The sequence below is a fragment of the Rutidosis leptorrhynchoides genome, chromosome 6 (genome assembly GCF_046630445.1).
Source record: "Rutidosis leptorrhynchoides isolate AG116_Rl617_1_P2 chromosome 6, CSIRO_AGI_Rlap_v1, whole genome shotgun sequence".
Taxonomy (NCBI): domain Eukaryota; kingdom Viridiplantae; phylum Streptophyta; class Magnoliopsida; order Asterales; family Asteraceae; genus Rutidosis; species Rutidosis leptorrhynchoides.
In genome coordinates this window covers 151,343,402-151,364,413 of record NC_092338.1, presented here as the reverse complement: position 1 = coordinate 151,364,413, position 21,012 = coordinate 151,343,402, and the positions used below count along the sequence as shown (strand labels likewise).

The window sequence follows — 21,012 nt, the reverse complement described above, 5'->3', positions numbered from 1 at the left end:
TTTAGTGATCAAAGCGTGTAGCATTAGACCATGGTTTAGTTCACAGGCAGTCTTCATTTTGTAAAAACCTAAAAAAAATAAAAATTCAGAATGGGGGAAGAAGACTAGTTCTTTAGGGTCTGCTAGGGAAAGACCATACGTGTTCCATTTTCGAGAACTACACGAAAACAGACAATCTAACTCTAACAGAAATACATATTATCCTTTAAAGACTTGATTCTCCCCACACTTAGTTAGCTGTGGTGTCGAAATTGTGATTAACTTCGTTGTCGACTTCCATCGGACCATGTATGTAATGTTTAACTCTGTGACCATTAACTTTAAATTCAATCCCATTTGAATTTATCAATTCTATCGTTCCGTATGGGAAAACTCTTTTGACTATGAATGGTCCAGACCATCTTGATTTCAATTTTCCAGGAAATAGCTTGAATCGTGAATTGAAAAGAAGAACTCTGTCTCCTTCTTTAAATTCTTTTGAACTTCTGATTCTTTTATCATGCCATTTCTTCGTTCTTTCTTTATAGATTAACGAATTTTCGTATGCTTCATGTCTTAATTCTTCTAATTCGTTTAGTTGACTTAATCGTAGACGTCCGGCTTCATGTAAATCAAGATTACATTCCTTCAAAGCCCAAAATGCTTTGTGTTCAATTTCTACTGGAAGATGACATGCTTTTCCATAAACAAGTCTAAAAGGTGTGGTTCCAATTGGAGTTTTGTAGGCTGTTCTAAAAGCCCAGAGTGCATCCTCCAATTTAATGGACCATTCCTTCGGATTTGATCCTACGGTTTTCTCTAGAATACGTTTTAAAGCTCGGTTGGTATTTTCAACTTGTCCACTTGTTTGTGGATGATATGCGGTGGAGATTTTATGAGTTACTCCATATCTTTTAAGAACTTTCTCAAGTTGATTATTACAGAAATGAGTACCCCGATCACTTATTAAAGCTTTCGGTGTTCCAAACCTTGCAAAAAGACGTTTTAAAAAGTTGACTACAACTCGTGCATCGTTAGTTGGGAGAGCTTGTGCTTCCGCCCATTTAGATACATAATCAATGGCTACGAGTATATATAGATTATTATGAGATTTTGGAAATGGACCCATAAAGTCAATACCCCAAATGTCAAATACTTCACATACTTGGATGACATTTTGTGGCATTTCATCACGCTGACTTATTTTTCCGGCCCTTTGACATGCATCACAGGATTTGCAAAGAAGGTGTGCGTCTTTGTAAATTGTAGGCCAATAGAATCCAGCTTCATAAACTTTTCTTGCTGTTAGTTGAGGCCCATAATGCCCTCCTGTTGGTCATGTGTGACAATGGTTTAAAATTTTACTAGCTTCATCTCCAAATACACATCGGCGTATTATTCCATCGGGACAACTTTTAAACAGATGTGGATCTTCCCAGAAATAGTGTTTTATATCACTGAAGAATTTCTTTCGTCTTTGGTACGATAATCCTTTTTCAAGGAATCCACAAACTAAGTAGTTTGCATAGTCTGCAAACCATGGGATTTCTTTATAATCTATCTTCAATAGATATTCATCAGGAAAGTTGTCTTGTATGGCCGATTCATTTAGAACTTCTAAATCGGGATTTTCAAGACGAGAAAGATGATCGGCTGCGAGATTTTCTGCTCCTCTTTTATCTCGGATTTCAATATCAAACTCTTGTAAGAGTAAGATCCAACGGATTAATCTTAGTTTAGCATCTTGTTTTGAAAATAGGTATCTAAGAGCAGAATGGTCTGTATAGACCACCGTTTTTGCTAGAACGAGATATGATCGAAATTTGTCAAAAGCAAAGACAATAGCAAGGAGTTCTTTTTCAGTAGTTGTATAGTTCGTTTGTGCTCCTTGTAATGTCTTACTAGCATAATATATAGGTTGAAATCGTTTTTCAATCCTTTGTCCTAAAACGGCTCCCATTGCAAAATCACTTGCATCGCACATTAGTTCAAATGGTAGATTCCAATTTGGTGTTATCATGATCGGTGCATTAGTGAGTTTCTCTTTAAGAATATTAAAAGATTTGATACACTCATCTGAAAAGATGAATGGCGCATCCTTTTCTAGGAGTTTATTCATAGGAGTGGCAATTTTAGAAAAATCTTTTATGAAACGTCGGTAAAAACCGGCATGCCCTAGAAAACTCCTAACTCCTCTAACATTTGTGGGATGTGGAAGTTTAGCAATTACATCTACTTTAGCTCTATCCACTTCAATTCCTTCTTTTGAAATTTTATGTCCAAGAACGATGCCTTCTTTAACCATGAAATGGCATTTCTCCCAATTAAGTACTAGATTTGATTTTTCGCATCTAATTAGCATTCGTTCCAGATTAACTAGACATGATTTAAATGTATCACCGAAGACTGAAAAGTCATCCATGAAAACTTCCATGCATTCTTCTATCATGTCGTGAAAAATCGCCATCATACACCTTTGAAAGGTTGCAGGGGCGTTGCAAAGTCCAAATGGCATGCGTTTGTAAGCAAAAGTACCATAAGGGCACGTGAATGTGGTTTTCTCTTGATCTTCGGGTGCTATTGGAATTTGAAAATATCCGGAAAATCCATCTAGAAAACAATAGTAACTATTTCCGGCTAATCTTTCCAACATTTGATCTATGAAAGGTAAGGGAAAGTGATCTTTTCTGGTGGCGTCATTTAATTTTCTATAATCAATACATACACGCCATCCTGTTACAGTCCTAGTAGGAATAAGCTCATTTTTCTCATTTGTAATGACAGTCATGCCACCCTTCTTAGGTACGCATTGAACTGGGCTTACCCATGGACTATCAGAGATTGGATATATCAAACCTGCATCTAGCAGTTTAATAATCTCTTTCTTAACTACATCTTGCATATTAGGATTTAGTCTTCGTTGGCGTTGCACATACGTTTTATGACCTTCTTCCATAAGGATTTTATGTGTGCAATACGAAGGACTTATTCCTTTAATATCATGAATCTTTCATGCAATGGCTGGTTTATGAGCTTTCAACACAGAAATGAGTTGTGATTTCTCATTTTCAGTAAGAGAAGACGATATTATTACAGGTAATTCAGATTTACCATGTAAATAAGCGTATTCCAAATGGTTTGGAAGTGGCTTTAACTCTAATTTCGGAGGTTCTTCTATCGATGATTTATATCGATATCTGTCTTCTTCTTTTAGCATTTGAATTTCTTCTGTTGTTGGTTCATATCCATTAGCTATAAGTGTAGCTAACATTTCAGCTTCATCAATTGGTTCATTACCTTCTCCTAAAGAACATTCTCCTGTTCCTTGTAATTCTGGAAATTCTTCTAATAATTCTGCATGTGCATCTATAGTTTGAATATAATAACATGTATCATCTGCATATTGTGGTTGTTGCATTGCTCTATCAACTGAAAAGGTAACACTCTCATCCTCTATACTTAGGGTCAGTTTCTTACCGAACACGTCTATCATTGCTTTAGCCGTGTTTAAGAATGGTCTTCCTAATATGAGAGGAACTTGAGAATCTTCTTCCATGTCCAGAACAACAAAATCTACTGGAAATACTAAAGTACCAACTTTAACTAGCATGTTCTCCATTATCCCTCTAGGATATTTTATTGATCTATCGGCTAGTTGTATGCTTATTCTGGTTGGTTTCAATTCTCCAAGGTCTAGTTTAGCGTATAGTGAATACGGCATTAGATTTATACTAGCACCTAAGTCTGCCAATGCTTCTATTGAACTAAGACTACCCAGAAAACATGGAATTGTGAAACTTCCTGGATCAGATAATTTTTCTGGTATCTTATTCAACAGCACTGCTGAACAATTAGCATTCATAGTAACAGCCGAGAGTTCTTCCATTTTCTTTCTATTTGAGATTAGATCTTTCAAGAATTTAGCATATCTTGGCATTCCTGAAATCACATCAATGAAAGGAAGATTTACATTTATCTGTTTAAACATATCCAAAAATTTGGATTGCTCGGCTTCAAGTTTTTCTTTCTTCATTTTACTCGGGTAAGGAAGTGGTGGTTGGTATGGTTTAACATAAGGTTTATCCTTAACTTTGTTATTTTCATTAACCTTTTCAACTACCGGTTCTTTTTCCTTATCTTGGTCAGGTTGTGGTTCTTGTGGAGTAGGAATAGTTTCATCAGAAGTTACAGGTATTTCAGGTGGTTTAAGTGTTGTACCACTTCTTGTGGTAATAGCTTTAGCTGTTTCATTCCGGGGGTTAGCATTTGTATCACTAGGTAGACTTCCCGGTTTTCTTTCACCTATTAACCTTGCTAGGTTACTCACTTCTTGTTCCAGATTTTGAATAGAAGCTTGTTGATTTCTAAATGCTTGAGCATTTTGTTCATTGGTTTGTTTTTGAGATGTGAAAAACTGCGTTTGAGTTTCAACTAGCTTCGTCATCATATCTTCTAAATTCAGCTTTTTATCATCGGTTTGTTGTGGTGGTTTGTTTTGAAAATTCGGTCTTTGCTGATTGTAAGTATTATTGGATACTGGTTGATTGCTAGGACCTTGTTGGTTGTTGTATGGAATATTTCGGTTATAATTCTGGTTTTGATTGTAAATTGGTCTTGGCGGTTGATAATTATTCTGATAATTATTTCCAGGCCTTTGGTTTATGTATGAAATATTCTCTCTTTGTTCCATTGTTAATTCAATACTGAGACAATCTTTTGTCAAATGTGGTCCTCCACACTGCTCACAACTAATTCGTATTGAGTGAATATCCTTAGTCATCTTTTCCATTCGTCTCTCTACAGCATCTATCTTTGCAGAAATGGAATCTAAGTCATGGCTAGAATCGGCTCTAGCTGCTTTAGATGATCTAATGATGTCTTTTTCTTGGTGCCACTCATGTGAGTGGGAAGCAGTGTTATCAATAATTTTGTAAGCATCAGTTTCGGTTTTCTTCATAATAGAACCACCAGCTGCTATATCTATGTCTTTTCTTGTAGTGATGTCGCATCCTTGGTAGAATATTTGTACTATTTGACAGGTGTCTAAACCATGTTGCGGACATCCTCTTAATAACTTTCCATATCTTGTCCACGCCTCATATAGAGTTTCATTTGGTTTCTGTGTGAACGTAACAATTTCTGCTTGAAGTCTTACGGCTTTAGATGCAGGAAAGAATTGTTTAAGAAATTTGTCAATTAAAACGTCCCATGTATCGATCGCCCCTTCAGGTAACGATTCCAACCAATCTTTGGCTTCTCCCTTTAAAGTCCAGGGAAATAACATGAGATATATCTGTTCATCCTCCACTTCTCGTATTTTAAATAGTGTGCAGATCCTATTAAAGGTACGTAGATGTTCATTTGGATCTTCCTTCGGCGCACCACTAAATTGGCATTGATTAGTCACCATGTGTAGAATTTGTCCTTTGATTTCATAATCTGGCGCATTAATGTCTGGATGAGTAATTGCGTGACCTTGGCCAGTGCGTTTAGCTCTCATTCGGTCTTCCATACTTAAAGGTTCCAGATTCTCCATAATTGAATTTGTTGAATCGGTATCACTAGATGATTCTGATTTAATGGTTCGTTCCTCAACAATCTCTGTTTGAATGATTGGTGGTTCCGGAGGAAAGTTTAATGGTTCAGGATCTATGAACCGTTCCTGAATATTCTCTGGATTCTCAATTGTGAGGTTGGGTTCAAAAAATGGATTATCGGAAATTTGAACTGAAGTACTTGGTCGACTGGATGACGATTCTAAAGAAAAATCAACGGCGGTTATATTTTCTAAATGTCTTGATCTAGTTACAGGTGGTGAACGTACAAAAGGTGATGAACGTCTTGCTCGGTGCATTCACTGAATATCCTATTAGTTTTAAAAAGGAAAGAAAAATTATAATAAGTTATCCAATCAATAGACTTTTCTGATTTTGCCCACGTTTCGAATAGCCAAAAGATGCAGCAGAGGGGCAGGATTCGTTTGGTCTCAATATAATTGAGGACTGTTTGGGTCCAATAACCCGGTCCACGTACAAATCCAACTATTACTACGAACCAGAAAATTTTGATGTCTATCAATTTAACCACTTAAAATAAATTTTCGTAATTTTAAGAAATTTAGATAAGAAGTAGAAAAAATTCTAAGTCCTAAAAACTAGAATGGCGAGAAATAAGAGAGAGAAAGAGTTCGTCGCAAAAGGTCGAAAAAGAAAAAAAATGGTTGAAAAATAAAAGGTGACGGAAAAATAAAAGAAACTTATAACAACTTAAAAATACTTAACTAACCTAATCTTATTACTACAACTAACTTAAAATTATAATCGCAAATTGAAATTACTAATTGGAATGATAATTGATACATAGTAAAAAGGTGTCTAAAAATATTAAAGCTTACAAGGAAAAACTAAATCCCAAATGGAAATAACTTAAAAAGAAACTAAAACTTAAAAAGGCGTCGCAAAATTCTAAAGCACCTAAATCTTAGTCTAAAGAAAAAGCACTTAAGGAATTCTACGGCAAAGCCTAAAAATCTAGGAGTAAAAATAACTATAGCAAAAACTAAGTTTAAAATTAAATATGAGCTAAAAAATACAAATATTACGCTACAACGATTAAAAAGGGACAAAATATAAAAATATATAAAAAGTTGTAAAAAGTACAATTTTTATAAAAATATTATTTTTATATTATTTATTTTATAAAACTACTAATTTTACAATTTAATAAAACTAATTTAAACAAAATAAAACAAATTAAATAAAAAGTAAATCTTAAAATAAAACTAATAATAATAATAATAATAATTAGGGTTTATATTATTAATAATTAATAATAATTCGTAATTAATGCTGGTTTAGGGTTTTTGTCCGTGTGTCAGGTAGCCTCCGCGAGTTGCGGTAATTTATAAAGAAAACCCCGCGAGTCGCGGGGTTCAGAATTTCAGCTGACAGGTTTTATCTTCAACGCGTTTTTCTTTATTTATTTTTTTTTTATTTTTTGTTTTCTGTTTTTAAATAAATGAAAGATTTTAAAATAAAACTTATATTTTTATAAACTAAAATAAAAATAAAGAAACTTATAAAACTTAAATATTTAACAAAATCTTAAAAATACAAATATTTTTGTTTTTCTTTTTATATTTTTGAATAATTAAAACGTATTTTTACAAAAATGAATTTTAATAAAAGTTAACTAAAAATCTTTTTTTTTTTTTATATTTTAGCGTTGCGTTTCCGGCTTTTAAGATAGTTCCCCGGCAGCGGCGCCAAAAATAACTTGATGTTATGCGAGGTGTATATAAAATAGTTTATATTTTACTAGGAAAAACTATTAAATACGATACAATTTTACACAAGATATTTATTTATTTATAGAATGGATATACTTAAACCTTGCTACAACACTTATAGGCAGTGTACCTAATCGTACAGTAGTGTAGTTTTTAGTAAGTCCGGTTCGTTCCACAGGGAAATCTTTAAACAAAGCTCAACGCTATATTAGTTTACTTTTATTAAAAATACAAACATATATATAAGTAATATTATTATTATAAAGGGGGGTTTTTACCGTTTAATGACCGGTTTGTCGATTTTAAAACTTTAGTTGCAGTTAAAACCTAATGTAAAATATAAAATAAATACAAGACTTAAATTAAAGCGTAAAGTAAATAACGATAATGAAATTGCGAATAATAAAAGTGCGATAAAATAAAATTGCGATAATTAAAAAGTACGATAATTAAAAGTGCGATTAAATAATAATAAATAAAAGTGCGATAATTAGAAGTGCAATTAAATATAAAATAAAGGAAATTAAATATGAAATAAAAGAATTATGCTTATTTAAACTTCCGTAATCATGATGTTCGACGTGTTGATTTTAGTTTTATGCCCATGGGTTAATTGTCCTTTGTCCTGGATTATTTAATATGTCCGTCTGGTTTTTGTCCATAACAGTCCATCAGTCATAAATATAAAGTGCGAGTGTCCTCATCAAATTATTCTTATACCCGAAGTTAAATATTCCAACTAATTAGGGATTCGAATTGTAACAAGGTTTTAATACTTTGTTTAATGAATACACCAGGTTATCGACTGCGTGTAAACCAAGGTTTTACTACTTTGTTAACAATTACACCAATTACCCTTGAATGTAATTTCACCCCTGTTTTAATTATTCTAGTGGCTATTAATCCATTCCCGTGTCCGGTTAAATGAACGATTATTCGTACATATAAATACCCCGCCCATCGTGTCCGATTGAGTGTATATGGTAATTTATAGGGACGCCCAATTGTAAATCTTTATATTAACATTAACAAACTTTCATTTAGTTAAACAAATATAAAGCCCATTAATAGCCCATAGTCTAATTTCCACAAGTGTCGTTCTTTTGTCCAAACCCCAATTATGGTACAAAGCCCAATTACCCAATTTGAGTAATTAGCCCAACATCATGATTACTTCGTTTTAAATAAGCATAATAATAACTTAGCTACGAGACATTAATGTAAAAAGGTTGAACATAACTTACAATGATTAAAAATAGCGTAGCGTTACACGGACAGAATTTCGACTTACACCCTTACAACATTCGCTAACATACCCTTATTATTAGAATTATAATTAAAATTAAAATATAAATTATAAATATAAATATAAGTTTTACGTATGAATGAGGAAGAAAAAGATATTGATATTTTGATCAGAATTCGGTTTGCTTTATAGGCAGAGTTGAAATTTGGGGCTCCGCGACTCGCGGCAAAAGCCTCTTCAAACTCCGCGAGTCGCGGAGAATGTATTTACAGCTCACACCCTTGGAGTTTCTCTGCCGACGGTTTTATAATATATATATAATATATATATATAATTAATATAATTAATTATATATTATATTATATTTATATACATAGTTAACTTGTAATTTTTAGTCCGTTGCGTCGAGCGTTAAGAGTTGACTCTGGTCCTGGTTCCGGATTTTCGAACGTCCTTGCGTACAATTTTATATTTTGTACTTTGCGTTTTGAATCTTGTACTCTTGTAATTTTGAGACGTTTCTTATCAATAATTGGAACCTTTTTGATTGTCTTTTGTACTTTTGAGCTTTTTGGTCGTTTGCGTCTTCAATTCGTCGAATCTGTCTTTTGTCTTCACCTTTTATTATTTAAACGAATATCACTTGTAAATAGAACAATTGCAACTAAAAGCTTGTCTTTCTTGAGGAATAATGCTATGAAATATATGTTCGTTTTTAGCATTATCAGGCATCCATCGCAACGGCAACTAAATTTGTCCCCGAGTACCCTGCCTTCAAATGCGCACCATCGACGATGATTACCGGGCGACAACGTTGAACAAATGATCGAACCTACGTAGATTTTAGCAGGTCAAAAGTGTTCAATTATAATAAGGTCAATATAAGTTAAAAATGAGAGAGATTATCGATACTTACAACTACGCCAAGGGAATAGTAACACATCAAAAATCTATCTTCTTTGTCGGTGACCAAATTACTTACGCTTCCCGGGTTATGGATCCTAATGTTATATAGGTAAAGGGGAAGCATTCGGAACGAGTCCTCAGCACTGCCACGAAGCATCTGTTATGTATGACATTTGGCCCTCCATGCTTAATTGTAAGATATGCTGACACCGAACCGTTGTCCTATATCCGCACGTATATCATTTGCTTTGTATTTCCGGTTTGCAGACTTGAAAGAATCCACAAGCATACTACCCAACACCTTTTTGGTAGCATGTTTATTGTTTCCCATAATTAGTGTGCGTGAGCATGTGTGTACGTCATGCAATTTCTTTACCATAAAGTTTTCAGTGTTCCGTATTTTGTAAGCACTAATTTTCCATTCACAATTTGGCAACACACAATTAGCGGTGTATCGAGATTTGTCCGTCTTTACAGGCTTAATTTGGAAGTTTTCTTCAAGACATTTTGTAAATAGAGTGTTTATGAACTCGGCCTTGTTCAAAAAAGTTTGACGAACTTTAATTAAATCTGATACCCTATACGTGGTTGGTGTTTGTGTCGTAAATTCAGGCTCTTGCTCTTGCTGACTCAATAGAGTTGGCATATTTCAGAATAAATCTTGCTTTTCTTCTTCATATTGATCTTCTTCGTCTTCGTCTCCGTCTTTTTCTCTATCTGAATCACTAGATGCGACAACAGATATCTCAAACGGGTGGTCTCCTTCTTTAATTTTACATACGTTTTCAACACCATAGTTAAACATATCAAACTCTTCAGTGTTTGGAGGTGGCATTTCAGGCTCTCCCGCTTCTAAATTATGAAGATTTGGTTCAGTGACTTGTGTTGAGTGTGTTTCTGGGTTTGGTTGTGGTTGGAGTGTTTCTGGGTTTCGTTGTGATTGGTGTGTTTCGTAGTTTCGTTGTGGTACGTGTGTTTCTGGGTTTCGTTGTGGTAGATTCATTCGTACTTTCTCAACAACATAAATATCAATCGGAGCATTTACAATTGCATATTGTAAGAACTCTTGAAAGTCTTCATAATCATCCGTAATATCAAAAACATGGTTATTATAAATGTATCTCATTGAAACAGGTGAATTGGGTAGCATTTGTATTTTTTTAAGAACATTTTTTAATAATATTCTCTGATTCATTGGTTTTACAGGTGCAACAGGTAGTTTTAGCCGAATTCTAAAACAATCTAGGAGTAAATACATGGGAATGTTGTTAATGTACTCAAAAGAACCCCCACAACATATATGAACAACAAATTTATCTTCATTAACACAATTCATAAATACTTTGTTAGTGAAAAAAATGCTTGAAAATGTACCTTGTGTAGCCAATAATCACTGAAATTCTTTTGGAATGAGTTGTTAGGAAATGATAAATTACAAGTTCCAGGGACATTCTTTATAGAGGATCGAAATTCTATCCATGAAAATCTAGAAAATCTAATGAAATCTTATCCTGAAAATCCTATCCTGATAAGATAAAGGCGCAAGGACGCAAGAAGGCTTGCGTACTTGCGCCAGTGTGTACGCAAGGTACCTTGCGCCTTGCGAGGGCGTTTTGTCAATTTTTTTTTTTTTGGGCTCTGGTGCAAGGGGTAAAAAATATTTGGGCATTTTGGTGATAATCCCTATAATCAAATTCAAAAACTAATCATAAACTTAAATTTATATACGGTAAAAAGCTTAGATAGTAGATAGTAGATAGTAGATACTTAGAGGATAACTTTTTCGAATTTTAGTTGAGAGTTAAAGCTATCAACAAATAATATTCTTATTTTGTTTTGATGTGAACTACATATCCCAAAATACGGTCATAAATTTTAGAAATTTTGTGTTAATGTAAACAAAATGTGACCAGTTACCTGCTAAATCGGCAAAATAAATACATGTCATTTTTTGAAATGAAAAGTTACACAAACAATTCACGTAGTTTACTATTTTTACGTGTGCAGTCCTGAGGCTTATGAATGTTAAAAATTTTGTTAACACATAACAAAATTTTCTTAATAGTTGTTAAGGTGAGAAACCAACCGCGTAATTTATGAAACTTGAGTAACCACCGAGTCGAAGAAAACATAAGCAGCAAGTTTGAAATATGAGAAAAACTTTAGCCAATTACATAATTTTTTCTTTAATAAATACCTTACTTATTACTATATTATCTAATAGAGAAAAATGATGAATAGTAATTAGTAGCATTTTCGTCCTTTCACTTTTCTTTTTTAATCCTAATTAAATTTCACTACACCAACAAAGACCCGCACACTTTTTCCAAATATTCTAATCGACCCCCCAAACGGGGGGTAAAATGTCAAATAATCATTTTCATAAAAAATCTTAAATAAACTCCACCCAAATATTCAACAGGTCATATCTTCTCGCTCGCAACGAGTTAAATTTCTCCTACATAATCGTTAAAATCGAAATAATTTTAGGAACACAATGTCACTAACTATACGCAAAACGAACGCTTTTTAAATAACGCTAAATATTTGGGGTACTTTTCATACACGTTGATTTTGCGTTAAATTTTTAAAAGTCGATAATTACATAGCTAAATGCGGAGATGGACATATATTGTTAATTTAACATAACATTTAAATCTTTCAGGGGTTACACCTTTTAGTTCGACTAGAGTTGCGCTTCAACGACATCATTCTTTAGCCACGAAATAATTTTATAAACTAAACGCAATAAAATACATTGAAAACCGAACTCCCGGCACGAAGCGAGGATTCAACAACTAGTTAAAAACTGTTAAGTCAAAACTTTTTTCTTTTTTTAGTACTTTTCATTTTTTTTTCTTTCTATTTTCATATAGATCCGGGTTCGAGTCTCGATTGCGGCGGGGGTTTTCCCCGAATTCCTGATCTTGCTCCGCATGGAAGGGTCAAGGGTCGTGGTTTCCTTCGAGTGCGTGCGTGTGCGACTAACCTCTAACCTGCCGTTAAGGAAAAAAAAAAAAAAAAAAAAAAAAAAACTCGGTGTGTATTTTCGTTTTAAGTTTTTTATATCTCAAACCCTAAACCCATAACTTTCTCTTTCTTTCAGATCAGATCATTGTATTCGGTTTCATTCTCCTTACTGCAATCAAACATGAGGTTATTTTAATTTCATTCATTATATATTGCATACATTTACACATACTCATACATTTGCTTTTATGTAAACCCTAGTTTGCTTAAATTCGTCTGGTTTTGATTTTAACCAATTTTCTTTTTTGTTTCTGCAGTCGACCGATGGAAGAAGATGCACCAGTAAGTACTATGAATTATTAGGTTAATTTAAGTTAATCGTAACATTTTTTTTTTTTTTTTTTTCAATATTTTCATCTGGTTTTATAATTCATACGTTTCACTATTTTATACAGTACATAATTAGGTTTTCAATATATAATTCCCCTGTTTCATGTTGATACTTTTGCAGACTAAGAATGAGGAAGAGGAGTTCAATACTGGTCCACTATCTGTCTTGATGATGAGTGTTAAAAACAATACTCAGGTAACATATTTAATCATATAATTATTTACATGTTCGGTTCGTCCCCAATTTTGAAGAGTTAGTAGAAGTATTTTATGATTTTAGTGCAAATTAAAAGGTAGTTGTAGTTGATTCGTAAATAGTTCCCCTGCATATTAGCGCGATTAACATTGGTTTGTATCCTGTTCTTCTGTCATTGTGTTGCAAATCCAGGTTCTTATCAACTGCAGGAATAATAAGAAGCTTTTGGGTCGTGTTAGGGCATTTGATCGACACTGCAACATGGTGCTGGAGAATGTTAGAGAGATGTGGACTGAGGTTATTCTTTCATGAAAATAGCAGTTCTTAATTTTATTTTTATTTTTGTTCAACAAGGGTTGTGCCTTTTTTATATTGTCGTTTTTATATGTTAGGTGTCCAAGACAGGAAAAGGCAAAAAGAAAGCTCTTCCGGTTAACAAAGATAGGTTCATCAGCAAGATGTTTCTCCGAGGTGATTCCGTCATCATTGTACTTAGAAACCCCAAGTAAAAGGTACTATTATTCAGTTGTTTCTTTCTTTGAATATGATTGCGTTTTAGCGTTTCCTTTTCAACATAATCTGATGCTTACAAACTGTCGTGTGGTGCAACTTAGTAGTTCTTTCATGCAAAATATTAAGCCCTGCTACTTCCAAACTTCATTTGCATATTTCTTCAAGTTGTCTTTGCACTTTCTGGTGCTTTATTGTGCTGTATATACGTATTTAGGAAAGTAAGAATTGAAAAGCTATACATAACACCAATTAAAGTTGATGTGAGATAATGAGTGCGTGTTTGCGCTGCAATGGATATGATAACCAATTATGATTGAAGTCGATTTTTCATGATGCATGTACAAGAAACACGCGGGGAGGATTTAAGTTCGACTCGAGAACTTGCTTAGCTTAAAAATTTGTATCATACCATGCTCTATTGTATTGAATCCAGCTCATTCTAGAAGGTTATAGAGTTTCACTTGAAGAAGCTCAAGTCGAGTACTAATTATAATTAAATATCTTGATTAAGGTTAGATTTAGTGCTGATAACTAAATAAAAAACACATGGTTTTGGGCTTATGCCAAGTAGCATTGAATATGATCTTAAAGCCTAAGATATGATACCGTAGTTTTATGTGTGATTAGGTGTCTTGCTTTTGTTTAAGCAAGTTGATGGTTGATAATTCAGCTAATATTTTTCGCTCAATAATGGTTGTGAAAAGTGAGATAAAAATTTGAGATCTAATACTCGCGCTTGTCACATACTGATAGTAGGAGAGGAAATGGAATGAGGGGGACCTACAACGCCTATTCAAGTTAAAATACATGTAATGTGACTACATTTGATAGCAAAAGAATGATTAATTGCCTGTGATTGTTTGTATTTTATTCGCTGTTCTTTCTTAATTTTAACGTGCTTAACTAAACAAGTTCCCCTGCAGGTTTCGTGGATATGGAGTTCTATAACTCTAGTGCATTGCTGCATTCACTTTGACTCGAGGGAAGAAAACTGCAACCAATATTAGAAATTGTCGTATGGTAATCATTGTATTTTTGTTAAAATTCGTGATTTGTATGGTTAGTGCAATTTGATGACTTGTAACTTCCCTGCAGTCCACTTTAGAGTTTGTACTAGATTACGAAAGAAACAGGACCAATGGCAATGCATAACTTCCTAAATCATATAAGTGATACTGGTGTAGTATTGTTCTATTTTAAATAGTCTTTATTATTTGTGTAGGCAAACTTTTAAAACATTGTTTGTGTTTCAAGTCTCATTGGAGATACAACGATCAAATAATGTGTTTTTTGTGTGATATTATAGAAGACCTTAGAATAATTTGCAAGTTGGAGACTTGGAGGTTTCTATTTCAAAAACTATCGCGTGCTGTTGATATTATCGAAGACCTACAAGTAAAAATTGTTGTGGCGATAATATAGAAGGGGTTGTATAGATACAAAAACACTTGTGTTAATTGGTTGACATTCGATTAATCAATCACGATAAATCAGGAATTAATTGGATTAATGGGGATTAATAGGTCAAAGTATGGATTAATTTGTAGAAGTCAAATTTAGTCAATGCTCTCTGGATTTATTGGTCACCAAAAATCGGTGATTAATCGGATTAGTTGAGATTAATCGGTCAAAGTAGGGGATTAGTCAGTTAAAGTTGGTCAAAGTCAAATTTAGTTAACATCCTATTAATTCCTTATTTTTTGAGGTTATTTCTATTCACTGCCCTTCTCACAAAGACGTACGTAGACGTTACTACTCATACTGTTTTCAGCAAGCAGTTAGCCTTCTTCTACAAGGAATGGAAGTGTGAGTGAATTGACATTCTCATTCGATCCAAGTATTCAATCCCACCACTGAGATGCTCAGTTGACTCCTTAACACCTTGATAAAAGATGGTTTATTCAATAGTTTGTGCACAAAGGCTAGGACATACTAGGAGTCCAAGTCCCCTTGTGTGGTATAAGAAGTTTGTAGCTTTCAATGTGTACTGTCTTACAATGAAGTAAAACCAATTGAATTGATCTCTCTTACTTGAGGTGAACCCCATTGGCCTAGTCTTTTACTAACCCCTACATGATTCTCATCATTCCTCTTGTTGAGTGTGGAGGGGAGGGCTTGACTTAAAAGGGGTTTTAGCGCATACAAGACACTGCATGCTATGGACGAGGATAACATTCTTATCTCCGACTCCAGAACACAAACCCATCCACGTAATGGACGAGGGCCTACTCTCACTCTGTTCACCTCCCTTGTATTAGGAAAGGAGCCTTCAAGTCAGCTAAAGCTTTGATTGAAGTCCCCATTTTCTTATTCAGGGGGTATGAAGCCACATCGTCAATTAAGAGACTTGCTAGGTTCTCCCTATGGCGCTACACATCGTTCCCTTCGGTCGAGCGAATCCCATTGTTCCGGTCCTAGAATCCCTATGTCTGAGGTCTGGGGTCACTACTCTCGGGGAAGTCGAGACTAGAAGAAATGGTGTCTTTTAGTTCATGTTCTCATGTATCTCAATCACAGCCTTCTTGTATGTAGCCACAAAAGTAATAGCTCCTCCAAAAGTAATAACAATCAAAGTTGTGAGTGAGTATTCAAATAAAGTGGAGCACCTTGCTATCATGAAAATATCCGAACTTTTGGGTAGGCTCTGCAGCATCAACAACAATAACTACACGGAGTACGTTTGAACCTGGCTATGGTCATTCGGGAAGTCCCTCCCGAGGACGATTACTCCCTTCAAACCTCTGATTGATTACTCCAGATTAACAATTTTTGTAACCTTGTATTCAATATCACCGTGATAAGAATGTACAATATTTATTTTAACAATGTTTCGGTAGCGAGGCGCAACCGTTTTTTATGTACGTAGTAGCCTTTGTTTGCAACAAAGGTTGTTTATATTAAAATTAAAATCCTTTATTATAAATCTGAAATGAAATGAAATAAAATGAACCTAAATTTGGATAGTCCAGAATCCAAATGTTTGGGCCCATTTGTACTTCTAAACCCGGGCCGGATCTAAAAATCACAAATCAAGCTCAATCCACTCCCAAAATTTACCCTAATTTAAAACCCTAAAAACATCTAATCTCCCGTCTCCCAAAAACTCATCATCTGCACTTCGTCGTATTCAAATCCAGAAGGTACGAACATCAATTTCCTGAAACAAAATCTCAATCTCACCACTTCTATGTATTATATATGCTTATAGTTTAATTTGATCGATTGAATTTGTGTAAATAGGAACGAAAATGAGTCGCGGAACAGGAGGTGCAGGAGCGAAAGGAGGAAAGAAGAAAACGTCGACGTATGTGATCGATTGCGGGAAGCCAGTTGAAGATAAGATTATGGAGATTGCATCACTCGAAAAGTTTCTTCAAGAGAGAATTAAAGTTGGTGGTAAAGCTGGTAATCTAGGTGATTCTGTCACCATTTCACGTGAAAAGAACAAGATCTCCGTCACCGCTGATAGCAATTTCTCTAAAAGGTACTTTAATTTGAGCTATAATATTGAAATCATCTTCATCATTTGGTGATTGATTGATGGATAATGTCTAGTTTATGCATAAGTTGCTGGTTTTGATTGTTAACCTTAAGTTAGTATGTTATTTGTATTAGAATTAGGGTTTAGTTGTTAGTTCTAGTTTAAATTTTTAGGAGATGCATGATTATATAAGTGGATGACAGCATATACATTTGTAGTTGTAGGTTATAATGCTTACTTTTTTTTTTTTCAAGCTGTCAAAACAGTTATTTCTTACTCAATGTTGTCAGCCATGGTGTTTATTGCTGAAAAATATATGAACCACAATTGAGGTGTATGATGTAAAAGAAAGTGTTGCTTTTGGACTGTTGGTTCTTATAGTTTTTACGCTTTGAAGATTCTGGTGTTATATGTGAAGTTTAGTGATGTGAAATGCCACGGTATTGTTATTATTAACTATATGAAATTAGTAAGATATGAATTTAGCTACTATTGTGCTGTGATAGAAGGTTATTCAACTTCAACATCTACTATTTTAGTTAGCCAAATTGCATGCTATTGAGTCGAAACTGATCACTTGCCCTGTAAAAAATGGGATAATATTTCTTCATTTCTTAGAATATCTTAATATCAGTTTTCAAGTAAAGAACACATTTCATTGTTGTACTTTTATGTGAATGGTCATCAAATTGTGTGTGGCTTTGGTTAATCACAACATCCATGTAACTTGTCAATTTGTCATACTTAAAAATTCATAATTCATAATTCATAATTCATAATTCATAATTCATAATTCATAATAATAGTTATAATAATATCGGAATTAGGGTTTTTAGGTGTTGATTCTAGTTTAAACTTTAGGGGATGCTTATGCATGATTATAGAAGTGGACGACACCATATACATTTGTATTTGTAGGTTATATCCTTACTATTTGTCAAACTGTCAAAACAAAGTTTCTTATTCAATGCTGTCCGCCATGGTGTTTTTTACTGAAAAATATATGAAACACAATTGAGGTGTTTGATGTAAAAGAAAGTGTTGCTTTTGGACTGGTTTTTACGCTATGAAAATTTTGGTATTATATGTAATGTTTAGTGATGTGAGATGTTGCGACATTGTTATTATTAACCATGTGAAATTAGTAAGGTAATTGAGCTACTAATTTGCTGTGATTCATAATAATAATATTACAGCCTGTGATAAATATCTGTGTTTAAGTAAAAAACACTTCTTTTGTTGTACTTTTATGTGAATGGTCATTAAATTGTGTGGGTGGCTTTGGTTAATCACAACATCCATGTAACTTTTCATACTTATAAATTCATAATAATAGTTATAATAGTATTCTCATGCTGTTTTTAAATATCCTGATTGTGAGTTGGTGTTAACTCTGTCTTGCAGGTACCTCAAATACCTAACAAAGAAATACTTGAAGAAACACAATGTGAGAGATTGGCTTCGAGTGATTTCATCTAACAAGGACCGTAACGTATATGAGTTACGTTACTTCAACATTGCAGAGAATGAAGGTGAAGAGGAAGACTGAACCGAAAACAGCTGACCTTGTTTTATGGTTGTTTTTTGACCTTGTTTTTGGCTATTGAAACATGTTATGTCAGATTATCTTATTCATCTCATTGGAACTGTTTATGGCAGTAGTGTTTTTGAGCTTAGGGGCTTTTTTTGCCCCAAATCTCGTTATTTCGCCCTTATGAGATACTTTGATTCTTTCTGCCAACTAACCACTTAGGGCTATGCCCAGTGGCCACCGGTTCCCAATGAAGCAGGAGATCCATAATCAAATCTTGGTAACGTCTAAGATCAAATTAATTGGTCTCTTGACAGGGGGCGCCAATATGCGCAATTCACCCAGTTAAGGTTCTTGTCGCTTGGGGGCTCGTCACCTAGAAGGTTTAGTCGCTAGTGGGTATCCAATGTGGTGGAGGTTTCCTCTAATGTAACACCCTAGGCAAATTCCACATCGCCCACGAACATGAGTGATCATGGGATTATAAGGTAATACTCACGCTTAAATGACACAACGCGTTTTGGGATCACAAGCTGAGTAGAAGTGCGAGTACATTGTGGTTAAGCGTGCTCGGGCGAGAGCACTACCATGATGGGTGACCTCCTGGTAAAGTGCTTCTCGTGTGTGGTCGCCAAGAAAAAGCCGTGCGCCTGCGGGCAAAAGCGGACAATATTGTGGTCATGTTAAGCTGGGGTGTTAGAAAGGTATCAGAGCCACTCATGTGCCGTTGGGGGTGGTGGGGCAAACCTCATCGAGGACGATGAGTCCCTAAGGGGGGGTGAATGTAACACCCTAGGCAAATCCTACATCGCCCACGAACATGAGTGATCATGAGATTATAAAGTAATACTCACGCTTAAATGATACAGCGCGTTTTGGGATCACAAGCTGAGTAGAAGTTCGAGTACGTTGTGGTTAAGCGTGCTCGGGCGAGAGCACTACCATGATGGGTGACCTCCTGAGAAAGTGCTTCTCGTGTGTGGTTGTCAAGAAAAAGCCGTGCGCCTGCGGGGAAAAGCGGACAATATTGTGGTCATGTTAAGCTGGGGTGTTAGATCTGCCAACTCAAATAAAAAAAAAAAAAAAAAAATCTTTCTACCAACTATTGTTTATCCATATATGGTCTTATTAAACTTTTGAATTCACTGTTTCCCTTTGTGAACTTTATTTAAAAAGTAATCCAAATATTTGTTTTGATAAAAAAAGCTTAAATAATTATATAATGTGAGGCATGTGACTATAAATTATTGATGACCAATTGTTTAAGGTATAAATTAGAAAGCACTTTTTCTAAGAAAATGTGAAAAATTGAAGATTATAAAGATAGGCACCATGAAAATTTGTCCCCTATGCTAAAACATACATTCAAATAAAATGCCATGATGCCTATATAAAAACTATCAAGCATTCGAAAAAATATAACAAGCAGTACAATACAGTAATACAAAATTCTAACAAAAGTAATCTTCATTCTTCAATCTTCACATAAGCATTCAAAGCTATAAAACCCATATATAATTCTGACGAGACACATACTTTTGTATCCACAAACCATTGAAACACCTTAAACTAAAAACTATACACTACACCGGCCCAACACGTGAATATCCCGTTAAATACTACATTATTTCTATCAATACAACTCGCTCAATACATAGCATGCACGATTAAGCTTTTAAATTTCGAAGCCTTTTACCCTATTCGATGACCCATTCAATAACGTTCCACAAGTTGAACAAAACGACCCAAATGTAATGCGGCCATGGACAATGTAAAAGGATATGCTCTATCGATTCGATATACTCCAAACACTACCCAGATTTGTCATCTAAGCCATCCCTTAAACAATTCTATACCTTAACACTTCTATGACCGGGTTACCTCTTTGGATCGCTTACCCGAAGAAATACGTGGTCATTAAAACCACCCACATCCGAAATATGGCAATAAAATGAATTGAAACTTATTAATCAAATTACTAACCCTTCTTCCTTTACCTTGATGCCAAATCCACTATAAATTCTAGTAGCTACCCTCATTGTTTGTTTTTATTTGACCGTTCACTACTATCAAACATACATTCCAAGAAATTCCCGAACGTATTCATCTCATTATCTTTAAGATATTTGTTGGGTTTAGAATCTCACCATACACCTTGATTGGCTTGCGGGGATAGGGAGTCGATCGTTCCACTTGAGTATTTTCATTTCTCTGACTCATTATTGAAAACAACCTCCACATCCTCTTGTAATTCTCTAGATTTTGATTTCTTTCTTTTGTGACTTTTACATGGGTTGCGATGAAAGTTCTTCTTTTTTGGTCGATAATTTCGACTTCAACGGGCTCTTTTAATAAAAAACACAGGATGATCGACAATCAAGAGTCGGACATTGATGTCGATCCTGCTTTTCATGAGTAAATTTCGCAGAGTGAAAAAACGAGGGTTAGTTTGATGTATCGACATCAAAAGCAAAAGTTGATTTAGGTGATATTTATTTATTTATTTATTTTT

The 21,012-nt window shown here is 34.4% G+C and overlaps 2 protein-coding genes across 4 annotated transcripts; both read left to right on the top strand.

Moving 5' to 3' along the window:
* Window positions 1-12,462: 12,462 nt before the first annotated feature.
* Window positions 12,463-14,706, top strand: LOC139855525 (uncharacterized). 3 transcript variants are annotated; one of them, XR_011761476.1, is made up of 7 exons: window positions 12,463-12,575; window positions 12,707-12,731; window positions 12,901-12,975; window positions 13,168-13,272; window positions 13,368-13,487; window positions 14,245-14,297; window positions 14,412-14,706. XR_011761476.1 is itself a non-coding variant. In XM_071844761.1 (6 exons), exons 1-5 carry the CDS (start codon window positions 12,571-12,573, stop codon window positions 13,482-13,484), a joined length of 327 nt encoding a protein of 108 aa, XP_071700862.1. In that variant the 5' UTR covers window positions 12,463-12,570; the 3' UTR covers window positions 13,485-13,487; window positions 14,412-14,703. The 3 variants fall into 3 exon arrangements, 1 of the variants encoding a protein (XP_071700862.1); XR_011761477.1 differs by having other exon boundaries at window positions 14,242-14,297; XM_071844761.1 differs by lacking the exon at window positions 14,245-14,297 and having other exon boundaries at window positions 14,412-14,703.
* A 1,803-nt stretch (window positions 14,707-16,509) lies between these two features.
* On the top strand, window positions 16,510-18,560 carry LOC139853337 (large ribosomal subunit protein eL22z-like). The gene is made up of 3 exons (XM_071842713.1): window positions 16,510-16,628; window positions 16,729-16,972; window positions 18,374-18,560. Exons 2-3 carry the CDS (start codon window positions 16,737-16,739, stop codon window positions 18,516-18,518), a joined length of 381 nt encoding a protein of 126 aa, XP_071698814.1. The 5' UTR covers window positions 16,510-16,628; window positions 16,729-16,736; the 3' UTR covers window positions 18,519-18,560.
* The last annotated feature ends 2,452 nt before the right edge of the window (window positions 18,561-21,012 follow it).

What these genes read in the sequence shown, in the direction of transcription:
- LOC139855525 (XM_071844761.1), top strand. An exon ending in GTGTTAAAAACAATACTCAG is followed by an intron (nt 12,976 to 13,167) that starts GTAACATATTTA and finishes TTGCAAATCCAG; the next exon opens with GTTCTTATCAACTGCAGGAA. An exon ending in TTAGAGAGATGTGGACTGAG is followed by an intron (nt 13,273 to 13,367) that starts GTTATTCTTTCA and finishes TTTATATGTTAG; the next exon opens with GTGTCCAAGACAGGAAAAGG.
- LOC139853337 (XM_071842713.1), top strand. Translation starts at nt 16,737, where the DNA reads ATGAGTCGCGGAACAGGAGGTGCAGGAGCGAAAGGAGGAAAGAAGAAA. An exon ending in GATAGCAATTTCTCTAAAAG is followed by an intron (nt 16,973 to 18,373) that starts GTACTTTAATTT and finishes TCTGTCTTGCAG; the next exon opens with GTACCTCAAATACCTAACAA.